The sequence below is a fragment of the Felis catus genome, chromosome E1 (assembly GCF_018350175.1).
Source record: "Felis catus isolate Fca126 chromosome E1, F.catus_Fca126_mat1.0, whole genome shotgun sequence".
Taxonomy (NCBI): Eukaryota; Metazoa; Chordata; class Mammalia; order Carnivora; family Felidae; genus Felis; species Felis catus.
The window spans coordinates 929,642-943,921 of NC_058381.1; the positions used below are offsets into that span (position 1 = coordinate 929,642).

At 62.9% G+C, this 14,280-nt stretch overlaps 1 protein-coding gene across 6 annotated transcripts in view; it reads left to right on the top strand.

Annotated features, from left to right (window-relative positions):
- The first annotated feature begins 3,169 nt into the window (after positions 1 to 3,169).
- AIPL1 (aryl hydrocarbon receptor interacting protein like 1) overlaps positions 3,170 to 14,280 on the top strand; it is a 37,721-nt gene continuing 26,610 nt past the window's right edge. Inside the window, exons 1-7 of one of the 6 annotated variants that reach the window (XM_023243858.2) lie at positions 3,182 to 3,315; positions 3,825 to 3,991; positions 4,516 to 4,695; positions 9,533 to 9,721; positions 10,802 to 10,978; positions 11,111 to 11,252; positions 11,678 to 12,017. In XM_023243858.2, coding sequence (XP_023099626.1) covers positions 3,896 to 3,991; positions 4,516 to 4,695; positions 9,533 to 9,721; positions 10,802 to 10,978; positions 11,111 to 11,252; positions 11,678 to 11,880 — 987 coding nt within the window. In that variant the 5' untranslated portion in view covers positions 3,182 to 3,315; positions 3,825 to 3,895 and the 3' untranslated portion in view covers positions 11,881 to 12,017. Of the gene's footprint in view, positions 3,316 to 3,824; positions 3,992 to 4,515; positions 4,696 to 6,298; positions 6,653 to 9,532; positions 9,722 to 10,801; positions 10,979 to 11,110; positions 11,253 to 11,677; positions 12,018 to 14,280 lie in introns of those variants that run through there. The other 5 variants (XM_045044616.1, XM_045044617.1, XM_023243859.2 and 2 more) reach the window with 5 other exon arrangements.

Sequence of the window (14,280 nt, forward strand, 5' to 3'; positions counted from 1 at the left end):
GCTAAGGGAGCCAAGAATGTTTGAGCGTGTGGGGGGGAGGGGTGGGGACCAGCGCCCGCGGTCGGTCGCCCGGCTCACACACAGACGTGCAACCGAAACTGGTTTCCGGAAACAATGCTGGGCTCTGTGTGACCTGCTTTGATTTGTTAATTTGCTACTTTGTCGTTTAAGAACGCCACTGGCAGCTGGCGACGGGGCTCCTGGGCTCTGCTCCCCTTCGCCGGTTCCCGGAGCTGGATCATTGCCGGCTCAGGACAGTTGTGTGTGTTGGTCATATTTAGGAGGTTTAATTCACGCCCTTTTCCGGTGAAAGACAGGGGGGAGCAAGCGTGGTGATTCTTAGGAAAACTACGCCACACGGGTGGGAGAGACTCGGTGCAGGAGAAACACCTAGAAACAGTCTCTCGGGCTAGACCCGCTCTCGTCACACCTGTCCGAGCGGGTGACAGTGCCCCGCGTGTCCCGGGCGTCAGAGGACAGCTCACACTGGTCCAGCACTTAGCTCGCACGCCGGGCACGTTTCCTGTCTTCACCCTTCCTTCCTCAGCCCTCCAGTCTGAAGTCGGGGCTATTTCCGTCCCCGTTACAGACGACACAGACCCACAAGGGTGAAGTGTCTGCTGGGGACAGAGAGACAGTCAGCGCTGGAACCGAAGCCCTTGGATGTCTGGCTTTAAAGCCTGAATGCTTAACCCTGGGACACGTGACCTCCCGGAGGCTCCGGAGAGCCTGGGTGACCGCCGACCAGACCCTCCCCTTCCCTGCCCTCGGGGGCTCGGAACAACTCCCAGCAGCCCGGGTGCTGGAGTGCGGTCGCCATGGCGACGAGGGAAGAAGGAAGAAACGTTTTTCTTCTGAATGAGGAGGCTCCCTCTTGCCTTGCAGGGGGTTGGTGGGGAGAGGGGGTGGGAGGGGGAGGATGTGCTGAGGGGAGCAGGCTCCTGGTGCAGGGGTGGCGGGGACAGGGGTTCCTGCACCTCCCTGTAAGGAGAGAACGCTGTCAGTTGTCCCAGGCGGAGGCTTTCTGGGGTCCAGCCCCACCCTGGCCTCTGTTGGGGAGGAGGGTGGATGCTGAGGGGGAGCTCCAGCCTGCCCTGTCGTGGGGGCTCCCCCGTCCTGGGGGCTCCCCTGTCCTGGCGGCTTCCCCTTCCGACAGCAGAAATTCTACCCGCTTCCTTGGCCTATGGAATGGCCAGTGCAAACTCCCAGGAATGTGACCTGCGGCGGTGGGGGACAGGGCGCCCCACATGAGCTGGGGGCAGGTGGTGCTTTCGCTGAGAAACCAGGGGATGACAGAGTGCAGGGATGAGGCGTTCCCACAGAGGGGTCCGCGAAGGCTGGTGTTGGGAGGCCAGAGAACAGGACAGAGGAGGCCAGGGTGACTCCAGAGGGTGCCCTCCCCCCCCCCCCGCCACCCCTCCCTATAGTGGCCGGAGGCAGGGGCCGCCCCACCATGCAGCCTAGGAGGTTGGGGCGCCTCCTGAGGGCAGTGGAAAGCCACTGCTGGATTTTCAGAGGGGGTGGGGTTAGAGTTGCCTGTAAATGAAGTCCATTAGGAGGTTAGTTTGGGGGACAAGGGGTGGCTGGGGGGCCCCGTCTGGAAGCTGTGGCCTGAGCCCCTCCCGGCTCGATTGATTTTCTGGCATCAGCCTCATCAACCTCCCTCACCCCCGCCCCTGCCCACAAGGGGCCAGATCTCTCAGCTCCTCCCCAGCCACCAGTGATTTCTACCCTCCACACTCGGAGCCGTCGTCAGTGGGACATGAGGAGACCCGTTTCTTATCACTGGCAGGAAAGTGCCGGACGTTAAGTCTAGTATCACAAGTACTTAGAATGCAAACACCCACGTAACCGTCGGGAGGAAGAAACAGCATGCCAGGACCCCGGAAGCGCGGCCCCCACCCCACCCGGCGCGGCCCCCCTCCCCCTCTCTGGACTTTTCTGGGAATCGATGTTACTTTTCTTCGTAGTAGTCGTAGCACCTAGTATACATCCTGCTCCCCGTGCACGCAGACCCCTCCAGGCTGTTGTGTGGCTAGAGCAGGACGGAACAGAGGGGAAGGACCCCTGCACCCTCACCCCACCCCCACCCCCCAGAGAAGGACGGGTCTGGGCCCTTGGAGGACTGAGCACCCAGGGAGGGGTCCTGGAGAGGTCTGATCCAGCCGCCCCCGTCTGGGTTTGGGGGCTCAGGCTCAGCCCCCCTCTGTGCCAATGGCTCCTCACGGGAGACTTCCAGGGTGCTGGGTGTGGGGTCCCACTTACTGCTCCAGGGAGACTTCTCAACTTCCTGGGGAGGAAGGTGGGAGAGGTGGCTTTTCCCATTTCAGTTTGGAAAATGAATGGAGTTAGGAGTTGTGACCCCCAAGGCCACAAGGTCAGGAATAAGAGGTGGGGTCGGCCCTTTGAATGCAGCTCCATGTGGCTCCTCTTAATCCAGGGTTCTGGTCAGGTCCCTGCTTCCCTCCCTAAACAAGTCAGTCTGGGGTCTCCGACAGGAAGGACTTGGGAGCCGGGGCGCAGGAGCTCTGACTGGCCACCAGGTGGCGCCAAGTGCCAAGCTTTCAGGCCCCCTCTCCCTTTAGACCAGAAGGCGATCCCAGATGCAGGCACTGAGCTCCACCTGGGTCCCAGGCTCAAGGATGAGGCCCTCCAAAGGGGAGAGGAGAGCCCCGCTCCCCACAGCCAGACTTTGTAGGGGAGGCTGAAGTGGGGCTGAGAGAGGCTCTTTGCCCAAACCTGCACCTTTCTCTCACCCCGTTCTAGAGCCACCCAGGCCAGACGGCTGCTTCTCTCCCCTCCCCTGCCCTCCCAGTGTCACATCCTCCGGTGTGCAGAGTATGGGGGGAGGGGAGGAGGAAATAGGAAAGGGAAGGCAGGAGCCGAGGAGCCCTAGGCTCAGGTCTCCCCTCCTCTTCCCCTTTGGTGGGAAAGCTCCAGCCGGCTTTCTTCTTTCTTGGTGACAAGGGAGCAGGAGCCTGGGGTGAGCTGGGGGGCGAAGTACAAGCTAGCCCCCCCCCCCGCCGCCCCTGCCGGCAGAGTAACCCCCCCCCCCCCGCCAGTGGAGTATGTGTGATAATCCTTGCACATTCCTGGCTCCCCAAGAACAGGGGAAAGGGGTTTAAGTGCCGCCATGGGGATGCGGGAAACTAAGGCAGATGAGAAACTAAACTGCCTTACTGCCTCCAGCCACTGACAAGTCCTTGTAACCCGCAGAGTGACCTCCCTCTAGGAGCTCAGCTGCCTGGATGATGACACTTTGCTGGGGGCAAAAGGGAATCTTGGCTCAACATTGTCCTGACCCCCCAGGATCCCGTAAGTCTATTTAACATAAAAATTCCTTTGCAAACCTCCTTTGTCTTTAACCCCCAAGTATATGCTGGCCATCCTCCTCCAAGCTTATGGCCCCCGATATACATCTGAGGGGTCTCATGACTGGGGTCTTACTAGACGGTAATAAATGATGTTTTGCTAACAGCAGCCTCTCAAGGGCCTGGAAACCTTGCTTCCAAAATTCCTTAGAGACTTACACCGTCCCTGACCCCCTCCCAACCTGAGGGTATATGATGAGGTACCCGGCACGACCCCATACGGCTTTTTCTGCCCACAAGTCCTGTCCCCGTGCTTTAACAAAATCACCTCTTTTGCACCAAAGACGTCTTCGAGATTCCCTTCTTGGCTCTGAACCCCCCCACCATCACTCCCCCAAACCCTCATTGGGGTGGGAGGAAACCAACGGTGGGGGCCCCCACATCGCTGTGAGGAGCAGGGATGAGGCACCACCGACCTACTCCTCACTCACACCCCTGCGGGCCAATCCCCAGGTCTCCGCCACCCAAGCCTTCTTCCGGGGAGATAATCTGTGCCTGAGCCCACACCTCCCTCACCCGCAGCCATGGACGCCGCTCTGCTCCTGAACGTGGAAGGGGTCAGGAAAACCATCCTGCACGGAGGCACGGGGGATCTCCCCAACTTCATCACGGGGTCCCGGGTGAGTGGGCCCCGCCCCCCACACCAGATATGGGCCCCCACGGCAGCCTTCGCACTGAAACCACGTCCGGCTTTGTCAGAACCCGGCCGGACACGTCGTCCCTGGATTGTCGGCCCCTGAGCACCTGGGGACCTCTGGATTGGTGCCCATTCACGGGACACTTTTGACGCTGGAAAATTAAACTCTGGCGTGGGGCAGGGGAAGGGCTTTGGGAATTTTCTGGAGCCCCAAACGTCGAGTTAAAAGGAGGGGCCCTCGGCGGTCGTCTCTGGGGGCTTCCCTAGGTCTGTGGCCACAGATCCACGGCTGATGTAAGCGAGGGGCTCCTGACCCGCAGGCTGCCAGAGGGTGGGATGGGGTCCTCTGCGAGGGAGTGGGTTCCCAGCCGCCCCCCCCGGGGGGAGCTCTGGCTGGGGCTGCGTGAGCTGAGCCCCGGGGACCCCCCCCCAAGAGTGCCGGTGGGGGGGCTTCCGCAGGCGCCGTGGAGGTGCGTCTAGACCCGGGGTCCCTGTCTCGGCCACCAGGTGATCTTCCACTTCCGCACCACGAAATGTGACGACGAGCGGACGGTGATAGACGACAGCAAGCGCGTGGGCCACCCCATGCACATTATCATCGGGAACATGTTCAAGCTGGAGGTCTGGGAGGTGCTCCTGACGTCCATGCGCATCGGCGAGGTGGCCGAGTTCTGGTGCGACTCCATTGTAAGTAGGCGCGCCCGCCAGGGCTCCTGCCGGGCCGCAGAGTGGGGCTGAGACAAAACCCTGGGTGGCCTTCCTCCGTGCAGGTGGAGAGTCACCCCCAGGAGCAAGCCCCAGAGCGACAGTCAGCGTGGCGGCTGGCTGGCGGGATGTGGGACCAGGGCCACCCATGCCCCACACACCATTGTTGGATCCTGGGGACTTTTGGCCACGGGTCACTTTTCTGCCCCCTCCCCACTCCTGTGAGCCTTGTAAAATTATTTCCATTTGAAAAATCGTTTTAAATGTTTATTCTTGAGAGAGAGAGGGAGAGAGAGAGAGAGACAGAGCACGAGTGGGGGAGGGGCAGAGAGAGAGGGAGAGAGAATCGGAAGCGGGCTCCAGGCTCCGAGCTGTCAGCACAGAGCCCGACGCGGGGCTCAAATATATGAAATTTATTGTCAAATTGGCTTCCATACAACACCAACAAACATTTCTTAGGGAAACTTTCAAACATATACAAAAGCCAACAGAAAGTGCGGTGAGGTCCCAAGTGCCCATCCCCCAGGCCAGCCACCATCGACCCGAGCCCGGCTTCCAGCCCCATCCTCCCACCTCTCTCCCTCACCCGCGTGGTTACAGCACCTTCCAGACACCGGATCGTTTCACCCACAAATACTTGAACTTGTATCTGTAAAAGAGATACTAAAATAACATAACCTCGGTGTCATCGTTACATCCTTTTGAAACCCCGCTATTTCCTTAATGCCAGTCCTCCTTGGTCCTGTTCCCGCCACTCTCTATGGCTGTTCCAAGCTGGGCCCAAACAACGTCCATGCACAGGCCCTGTGGATACGCGTCTTGGGTCTCTTTTTGGGTCGTCTCCCTTCTTTGTCCCCTTGGCATGGATTCGTTGGAGGGACCGGACCCCTGCCGTGGATCGTCTACCGCGTCCCTCTGTCCCAGTAGTTTCCAGATGTCGTGCGCCACACCTGCTTCTCTCTCTCACTGGGTGGTACCTGTCTTGTGATTGGCCGATGGGTGCAGACGTTGAGAGCCTGGTCCAGCCAGCACCAGCTCCCCTGGGCTCTCCCCCGATGGACGCAGCGGCTGCTGATGGTGGCCGATCAGATTCAAGCCCTCACCGGGGGTAGTTTGGGGGCTGTGTGACCCTGGGGAAGTCCTTCCTCCCTCTGGCTGTCTTGTTCATCCGTAGACAACCGAAACCCTAGGCTAAGGGGCTGTTGTGGGGAAGATGTGATGTGGTGCTTACGAGGGCAAAGAATAGTTCGGGGCAACTGAAAAGTGCCGGAAGAATTTCGGAGACGAACTTTTATTTATTTATTTTTAACTTAAAAATTTTATTTATTTAAAATATTTTTTTAATGTGTATTTATATGAGAGAGAGAGAGAGAGAGAGAGAGAGACAGGGTGAGCAGGGGAGGGGCAGAGAGAGAGGGAGACACAGAATCCGAAGCAGCTCCAGGCTCCGAGCTGTCTGCACAGAGCCCGACGCGGGGCTCGAACTCACAGACCGCGGGATCGTGACCCGAGCTGAAGTCGGACGCTTAACCGACTGAGCCCCCCAGGCGCCCCGAACTCCCCTGTTTTAGTCGAAGCAGAAGAGGCAGAGAAGAGCGACTTGGGCTGGGCCAGACAAGTAAAGGGACAGGGTGGAGGTGGGACCCCTGGTTCCCCCACCACTTATCCGGATGGAAGGCTGGACCCCGCCCCCCAGTGACCGCCAGGGGCTGCAATGCCGGGGTCTACCGCTAGGGGCGCCCGCCCGACGGTTCCCCCGCCAGGTGCCAGGTGCCAGGTGCCAGGTGGGCGTGTCTCCTCTGCCTACCAGCGTCTGTGTTGTGCCTCGTCCTAATGTGTAGAAAGAGTGTAAAGATGTGTCTTCAACGAGCCAGGTCTTCAGGAAATCGGCTTTGTGGCTTCCGTTAGTTCAAAATACCATCTGTCGGCTTTGCTTATGGTGAGGTTCTCCGGCACGCGCACCTGTCACTGGGGGGAGGGGGGGGCGCGTGGGACGAGCCTCGGCCGCCAGCGGGGTCGTGCTCCGCAGGGTGCACGCTCGCTCACGTCGCCAACGAACCCTCGATTGGCCGATTGATTTGTTGTGCGCAGAACCCCGAACTGCTGCTACCCCCAAACGCGGGCACGGGTCTGCGTGTCCTGGCGGTCTGTGTGCGCGTCTCGCAGGCTGGCGACTTCGATGCCCCAGGGACAGCCTGCCATGCCTCCTCCCGGCCCACGGCCACCGTGATTGCGCACGCACGTACGCACGGGCCACGGTGGTTTCTCTAATGACGTTTCCCCCTTTTCTCCGTCGCCGCACCCAGGCATCAAGCATCCACCCTTCATGGGTCTGTCGGTCTGCTTATCTATCTGGGAACATTCGCTGGGCACCAGGTTTGGACTGTGCCGTGTGTTAGGGGTGGAACAAAGTCCTGTCCCTCAGTCTGGAGGAGGAGCAGAGACTTAAGCAGTTAAGACCGAGAGCGGCCAGTGCCCTGATGGGAGTCAGTGAGGGCACAGTGCTTTGGGGCCACAGATGACGGGCAACTAGCTGCTTTAGGATCTTGGGGGAAACTTTTTCAAGACGACATTGAATCGGGTATCGAAGGATGAATAGGAGTTCACCAGGTCTACATGTGGGGAGAGAGGTGGCATCTGGGCCAGGAAGTGTGCAAAGCTTTGGCGTGGTTAATTTACCTAGCCTCTTCCCTGGGGGCCATCTCTCTGAGTTTTGGGGGGCACCTGGTGGCTCAGTCGGTTAAGCACCCGACTTCGGATGAGGTCACGATCTCACGGTCTGTGGCTTCCAGCCCCGCATTGGGCTCTGTGCTGACGCCTCGGAGCCTGGAGCCTGCTTCGGACTCTGTGTCTCCCTCTCCCTCTGCCCCCACCCCCTCAAAAATAAATAAGCATTAAAAAAAAGAATCTGAGTTTTGGAACAACTCAGCGATCGGTGGGATCATCATGTGTGTTTGTCAGAGGACTTAGGAGGGCCTGGCTCTGCCCCTCACTCCCTGCAGAGCCCTCCTCCTGGACAGCCCTCATCAGCTCTCACTTTGAAGAGCGGGGGGCCTCCTCCCTCCCTCACCTCCCCCTACTCAGGGGAGGCAGGGTCAGTGAGGAGCTGGGGGCCTCTGCCCTGAGAGCTCTCCTCCCCGCCTCACCCCCACCGTGGGCAGGACACTGGTCTCGAGGTGGGATTTCGTGCTGGTGCCCAGTAGTGTGGGGTGTGAGGCCAAGGGCTGCAAACTCCGATTCCACCAAGGGCCGGGCGCTCTGGCCGATCGACGGGGGCAGCCTGTCCTCAGCCACCGCGCCCCTTGGTTGCCGCATGGCTGCATATTCCGAGTTTTTAAGATGAGCCAGAAATCTTCATTAGCATGCAGACTCCCTCAATACTTGAATGTCAGGAACTAATTGGTAAAAACTCCACAAGGCGCGGGTTAAGACAAAACCCATCTGGCAGCTGAATATGGCCTCGGGCCCACCGGTCTGCAGCCTCCAGTATAGACACAGCCCCTCAGAAAGAACCCGCCCTGGGCCTTGAAGCCTTAGAGACGGGCAGCGGTCCTGAGGCCCCCTGCCTCCGTTGCAGCCTGGGTCCCAGTCCCCGGGGCTGGAGCCCCACAGAGGGCCCCGCGTGTGTCTCTAGCTGTCCTGCCGGTCCCCAGCCAGGCAAGCTGGCCTCACAAGACGGGCACAGACGGGGACTCCATCCTTCCCGGATTTCTCCTGGCTCCTGGCGGCACCCCAGCCCCACCGTGCTGCCCAGAGGGTCTGCTGGCTCCAGGGTGCCGGTGGCTCCGTGGACTCGTGGGACGAAGGGCGTGTGAGCTGGGGGCCGCCTGCCGGGGGCCCTGCCGGGGGCGGCTGCAGGCCGCCAGCCGTCTGCTCCTGGGGCCTCTCCTGGCTTTAGTTCAGCCTTGATCCCCATGGGATTAACTGCCATCTGGTCACCTCCCTCACAAAGGAGCCTCGGGCATTCTGGGTTAATCCTGGCTCCTGGGGGCGGGGAGCGCTGACCGTCACCCCCACTCACCCGCACGCTGGTGACTTGGAGGACAAGCTGAGCTGTTTCTGCCCCTGGAGTCCCCGACACCGGGTCTTTCCCGGAGCTGCCCTGAGAGAGCCGGAGATGGGCCGTGTCAGAACCGGGTCCAAGCAGAGGGGCTCACAGCTGGGAAGCTGAGGCCCCAGGGGCTGATGTCCCCAGGCCTCCTCCACCCCCAGAAGGGCGAGCCCGGTGCCCAGCGCAGGGAGGGGCTGGGATGAGCTGGGATCTGTACCCACCCCCTGCAACCCACGACAGCTCCCCTATGGCAGGTGTGGTGCCCAGGCTCTCTGCGAACCAGTGTGGCCCTCTCGGCCCCTGGAGCCTGCTCCATCCCCTGCTCTCCACACCTCCCTCCCTGCGGGTCACAGACTCAGGGGCTCAGGTCTCCTTGGGAGAGAAATGCGTCAGCGCCGAGCACAAGGGCCAGCAAGAGGCAGCATGGCACTGGGGCGAGAGTGTGTCCTCTGGGGCCGGGTTTGAATCCCGGCTCTGTCATTTCCTAGCTGTGTGACTTAAGCAAGTTACTTAACCTCTCTGGGCTGCAGTCTCCTCATCTACAGAGTGGGGATAATAGTCGTGCCTCCCTCACCGGGTCATCTAAGGACCGAAGCGGCTAACAGAAGGAGCTGGTGAACACTTTGCCCGGGACACAGTGAACCCCAGTCATCGGTGGGGCGTGCTGGGGACAACGCGTGCTACCAGCCACGGGCGGGGATGGCGGCTGTGGCCGGACCCAGAGGTGGGCTCTCTGGGGCCGGAAGCCACCGTGGTCTCTCCCCACAGCACACAGGGGTCTACCCCATCCTGTCCCGGAGCCTGCGGCAGGTGGCGGAGGGCAAGGACCCCACAGAGTGGCACGTGCACACGTGCGGGCTGGCCAACATGTTTGCCTACCACACGCTGGGCTACGAGGACCTGGACGAGCTGCAGAAGGAGCCACAGCCTTTGATCTTTGTGATAGAGCTGCTGCAGGTGCGCCCCGGGGCAGGGGGAGGGGCGGGGGGAGGGGGGAGCAGGTGCGTGGGGGGGCAGGTGCGCCCCGGGGTGGGGGAGGGGCAGGTATGGGGGGAGGGGGTGCGCGGGGGTCGGGAGAGGGGCGGGGGGCAGGTGCATGGGGCAGGGGAGGGGCAGCAGGGCAGGGATGCCAGGGGCAGGGGGGCGGGGAAGGGGCAGGGGGCTGGCCCAGCCTCAGGGCAGCTGTGCCCGGGGGAGCGGGCCCGCAGGGAGCCTGACCTCACTGGTCCCTGGGCGTCACCTGCTTTCTCTTTAGAGCACAAGAGGGTTCATAAACCACAGCAAAAGTGGAATCTGACCCCCAAAAGTACCAAAAGCCCATCTGAGACCAGCTCTCTTGGGAGTTACTGGTGTTCACTTCGGAGGCATTTACTTCTGTTGGTTCTGGGCTGTGCTTTTGTTTCCAGTGGTTTCCAATTAGTCCCCGGGGTCCTGGATTCGGACCTGGTCCTCCAGCAGTGGGAGAGGCTGAACAGAAGTGCCCACACCTTCTCACCCAGACCCCAGAGTGACTGATAGCTCGTGTTTGTGGGGTGGCGGGAGAGGGTCAAGCCGGGGTCGGGACCCAGCTCCTGGCCCAGGGTGAGATTCAGCCCGAGGGCTACGTGGATGAAAAATAAGTAAGAGAATCGTGTCGGCGGAGGGTCTTTGTGGGCCTGCTAGGACAGTTGTGCGGTTTCTCCACTGCACAAGGGCATCACCTCCAAGGTGCTCGTCACCGACACCGTATATGGGAACCTTTAGAATGACGATTACCCGGCAGATGGCAATAAAGCGTGTAGTTCTGCCAAATGAGTATCCTGACGATCTTCTGAAGACTGAAGTCAGGTGTGTTGACAAAGGGCGGTCTTTCCCTGATTCGCACAGAGGATCTGATTTAGGCCCCCCGTGTCCGTGGCTGTGGCTGTGGCTGTGGCTGGCGAGCACGGTTCTGCCGCCCGGCCCACCCTCCCCGTGGAATACGCCGAGGGGGCTCCCCCGCCGCGGGGACGCAGGCACCCCGGTCCCCGCCTCACCCGCCTGCCGCTCTGGGGCCAGGTCGAGGCCCCGAGCGAGTACCGGCGGGAGACGTGGAGCCTGAGTAACGAGGAGAAGCTGCAGGCGGTGCCCGTCCTCCACGGGGAAGGGAACCGGCTCTTCAAGCTGGGCCGATACGAGGAGGCCTCCACCAAGTACCAGGAGGCCATCGTGTGCCTGCGGAACCTGCAGACCAAGGTGGGAGGCGGCGGGCAGGGCGGGGGGGGGGGGGGGGGGGGAGGGGACAGGCCGCCGAGGGCGGGGGGCGGCCGGGGGCGGGGAGGGGGCAGGCGGCGGCCCGAGCTCACGGCGCACGCGCTCCCCGGGCAGGAGAAGCCCTGGGAGGTGCAGTGGCTGAAGCTGGAGAAGCTGATCAACACCCTGACCCTCAACTACTGCCAGTGTCTGCTGAAGAAGGAGGAGTACTACGAGGTGCTGGAGCACACCAGCGACATCCTGCGCCACCACCCAGGTGCGCGTGCGCCTGCGCCTACGCCTGCGCGGGGGGCGGGGCCGCGGCGGGAGGGGTCCCGCGCCGAACGATGCGTCCCTGGTCGGGCGACCCGGCAGCTCGCCGAGCCCGGGACTCTGGGGCCCGGCCCGCCCGTAGCAGGTGCTTGTCAGGAGAAGCCTCGCGGTCCTACTGCGCGCCGGGCGCTCGCCTCGCCTCACTTGGCGCCCAGAGTAAGCGCCGGCCGCAGGGGACGGGGGGGGGGGGGGGGCAGGTAGAGCCCCCCCCCCCCCGAGGCCCGCGGTCTGGGGAGGGAAACCGAGGCGGCGGCTCCGGCGGACACGGAGGGCACGGCTCGTGATCCGGGCTCAGGGCGGGCGAGGCTCGGCCTCGCGGGGCCGGCCTCTGAGGCCCCGGCGGCCCGGGGCGGCCCATCCTCCCCTCAGGCATCGTGAAGGCCTACTACGTGCGGGCCCGGGCCCACGCGGAGGTGTGGAACGAGGCGGAGGCCAGGGCGGACCTTCAGAAGGTGCTGGAGCTGGAGCCGTCCATGCAGAAGGCGGTGCGCAGGGAGCTGAGGCTCTTGGAGAGCCGCCTGGAGGAGAAGAGGGAGGAGGAACGGCTGCGCTGCCGGAACATGTTGGGCTAGGGCAGGGAGCGGGCCTCCGGGCCTCCCCGGCCTCCGCTGGCCTCCCCCGGCCTGCCCCGGCCGCGTCCTCCCCTGACTCTTCAGACTCCTCTGGCCTCCCTTGGCCTCCTCCTGCCCCCCTCCTCCGCTGACTTCTGGCCTCCCTCAGCCTCCTCCGGCCTCCCCCAGCCTCCCAGGCCTCCCCTGGCCCCCTCCTCCACTGACTCTCCGGCCTCCCCCAGCCTCCTCCTGCCCCCCTCCTCCACTGACTCCCACCCCTCTCCTGGCCTCTGCCTGTCCCACCCCCCCACCCCTGGCCTCCTCCCGGCCTCCTCCCGGCCCCCTCCTCCACTGACTTTCTGGGCTTCCTTGGCCTCCTGTAGCCTCCTCTGGACTCCCCCGGCCTCCTCCTTTCCCCTTCTTCACCGACTCCCAGCCTCCCCTGGCCTCTCCCTGCCCCCCTCCTCCACTGACTTCTGGCCTCCCTCAGCCTCCCAGGCCTCCCTGGCCTCCCTGGCCCCCTCCTCCACTGACTCTCCGGCCTCCCCCAGCCTCCTGGACTCCCCCAGCCTCCTCCTGCCCCCCTCCTCCACTGACTCCCACCCCCCTCTTGGCCTCTGCCTGCCCCACCCCCCCACCCCTGGCCTCCTCCCGGCCTCCTCCTCCACTGACCCTCTGGGCTCCCCTGGCCCCCTGTAGCCTTCTCTGGACTCCCCCGGCCTCCTCCTTTCCCCTTCTTCACTGACTCCCAGCCTCCCCTGGCCTCCTCCTGCCCCCCTCCTCCACTGATTCCCCAGCCTCCCCCACTTCCCTGGCCTCCCCTGTCTCCCACAGCCTTCAATGCCACCCGACCTCCCCTGGTTATTTTTGTTGCTTCATCCACTTCCTCTAGAATTCTCTCTGGAGTCCCCACCACTCTCTTCTGTGCGGGGTGACCACTGGACCTTTGCTTCTGCTCTGTCCCCACTGTTAACACCTGTGCTCCTTCTGTAGCCAAAACCAAGTTTCTGTGCTTTGTCCGCAGACTGACTTTAAAATGAGAAAACCAATAAACGGTGTAAGTTTCCCCAAAGGCCCCCGTGCGGTGCTCTGATCGCGGTTCTTTTTCTGTGCTTCCAAATTCACGGCCCCCAGGGGCCGCAGAAGGAGGTCACTTGTGGCGAGGAAAGGGGGTTAGCGTTCGGTGGGTTCAGGCTCGTGGCCGAGGGCCGTCCAGGTATATGTGCGCGAAGCAGAGGGGAGCGGGTCGGGCGAGGGGACACCGTGGGCTGCAGCGGGACGGTCACCGGCCTCCCACTACCCTGGGCGGGACCACCGGAGGCTGCAAAGCAGATGGGGAGCCTGGCAAGGGAATTAATTGAGGACCAGGACCTATGGCCGGAGACGCCCGGCCCCCAGGGTCCTTCCGTTTTCAGTGTGCGGCCTTCCCTCCACCGCCCTCTTCCCTGGGGTCCATGAGGGTCTCACCCCGTCTGTGCTGAGGCCAGAATGTGTCCCATGACCCTGGTCCCCTGCCTCCATGCCCCCTCCTGATGCCCTAGGACTTTGCAAGCCCCGGAGAAAAGAGAGGCGGGGGGGAGGGTGGAGGGTGTTTGTGTGGAAGCTGCCCGCGCCCCCCAATGCTGGAGACCGTGTGGAACCCGTGAGGCTGGAGACCCTCCCTCCCTGGAGACCCGCCAGCCACCCAGGGGGTGGGGATCGGCCACATGTTGGTTCAGGCCTTTCTTGGTCAGCCCTCCCCTCTCTGCCTGCCACCTGCCTTTCTCGGGTGGTCGGAGCCTCCCCCCCGGCCGCACCCCTCCCTGGTGATTTCTGCCCTGCTGGGCACACTCCCCCTCCTCCCCGCCCCCCTGCCCCCGTGTGTGCCAGGTCCAGACACAGAACAGACTCACCCCGTCCAAAGGCCAAGGACGGGACCACAGGTCCTTCTTCAGGACCCAGGTGCCTCTCACCCTATCTGGCTGGCGCAGGGGTGGGGAGAGCTGACCAGGGCCCCGAGGTGCGCCGCCACCCTGTCCAGGCCTCTGGCCCTGGCGCTGGCTTCCTGTGGCCCTGACACAGCCTCCGGGAGGTGCTCTGGGCCAGGTCTGGGCAGGTGGGCGCAGGAGGGTCCTGGGATGTTGCCCCTTCCAACCTTTCTAAGGGACCGAGCTGGAAGCTGCTTCCGAGTGGCCAGCAGGGGGCAGCAGAGATCAAGCAGGTCGGGGTCCCCAGGGCCGGAGCTGGGACTGGCTGGGAGCCCTGAGAAAGCTTTGCTTCCCCAGGAGCCCCGACCTGCCCTGACTCTCTGACTCTCACGGGTCGCCAGCAGGTCCTGCGGGCAGGGCGCAGGGAAGGGAGGGTTTAGAGCTGCAGCGTCCGAATGCCACCAGGCACCCCCCTGTACAGATGGGGAAACTGAGACTCGGAGAAGGGCAGTAA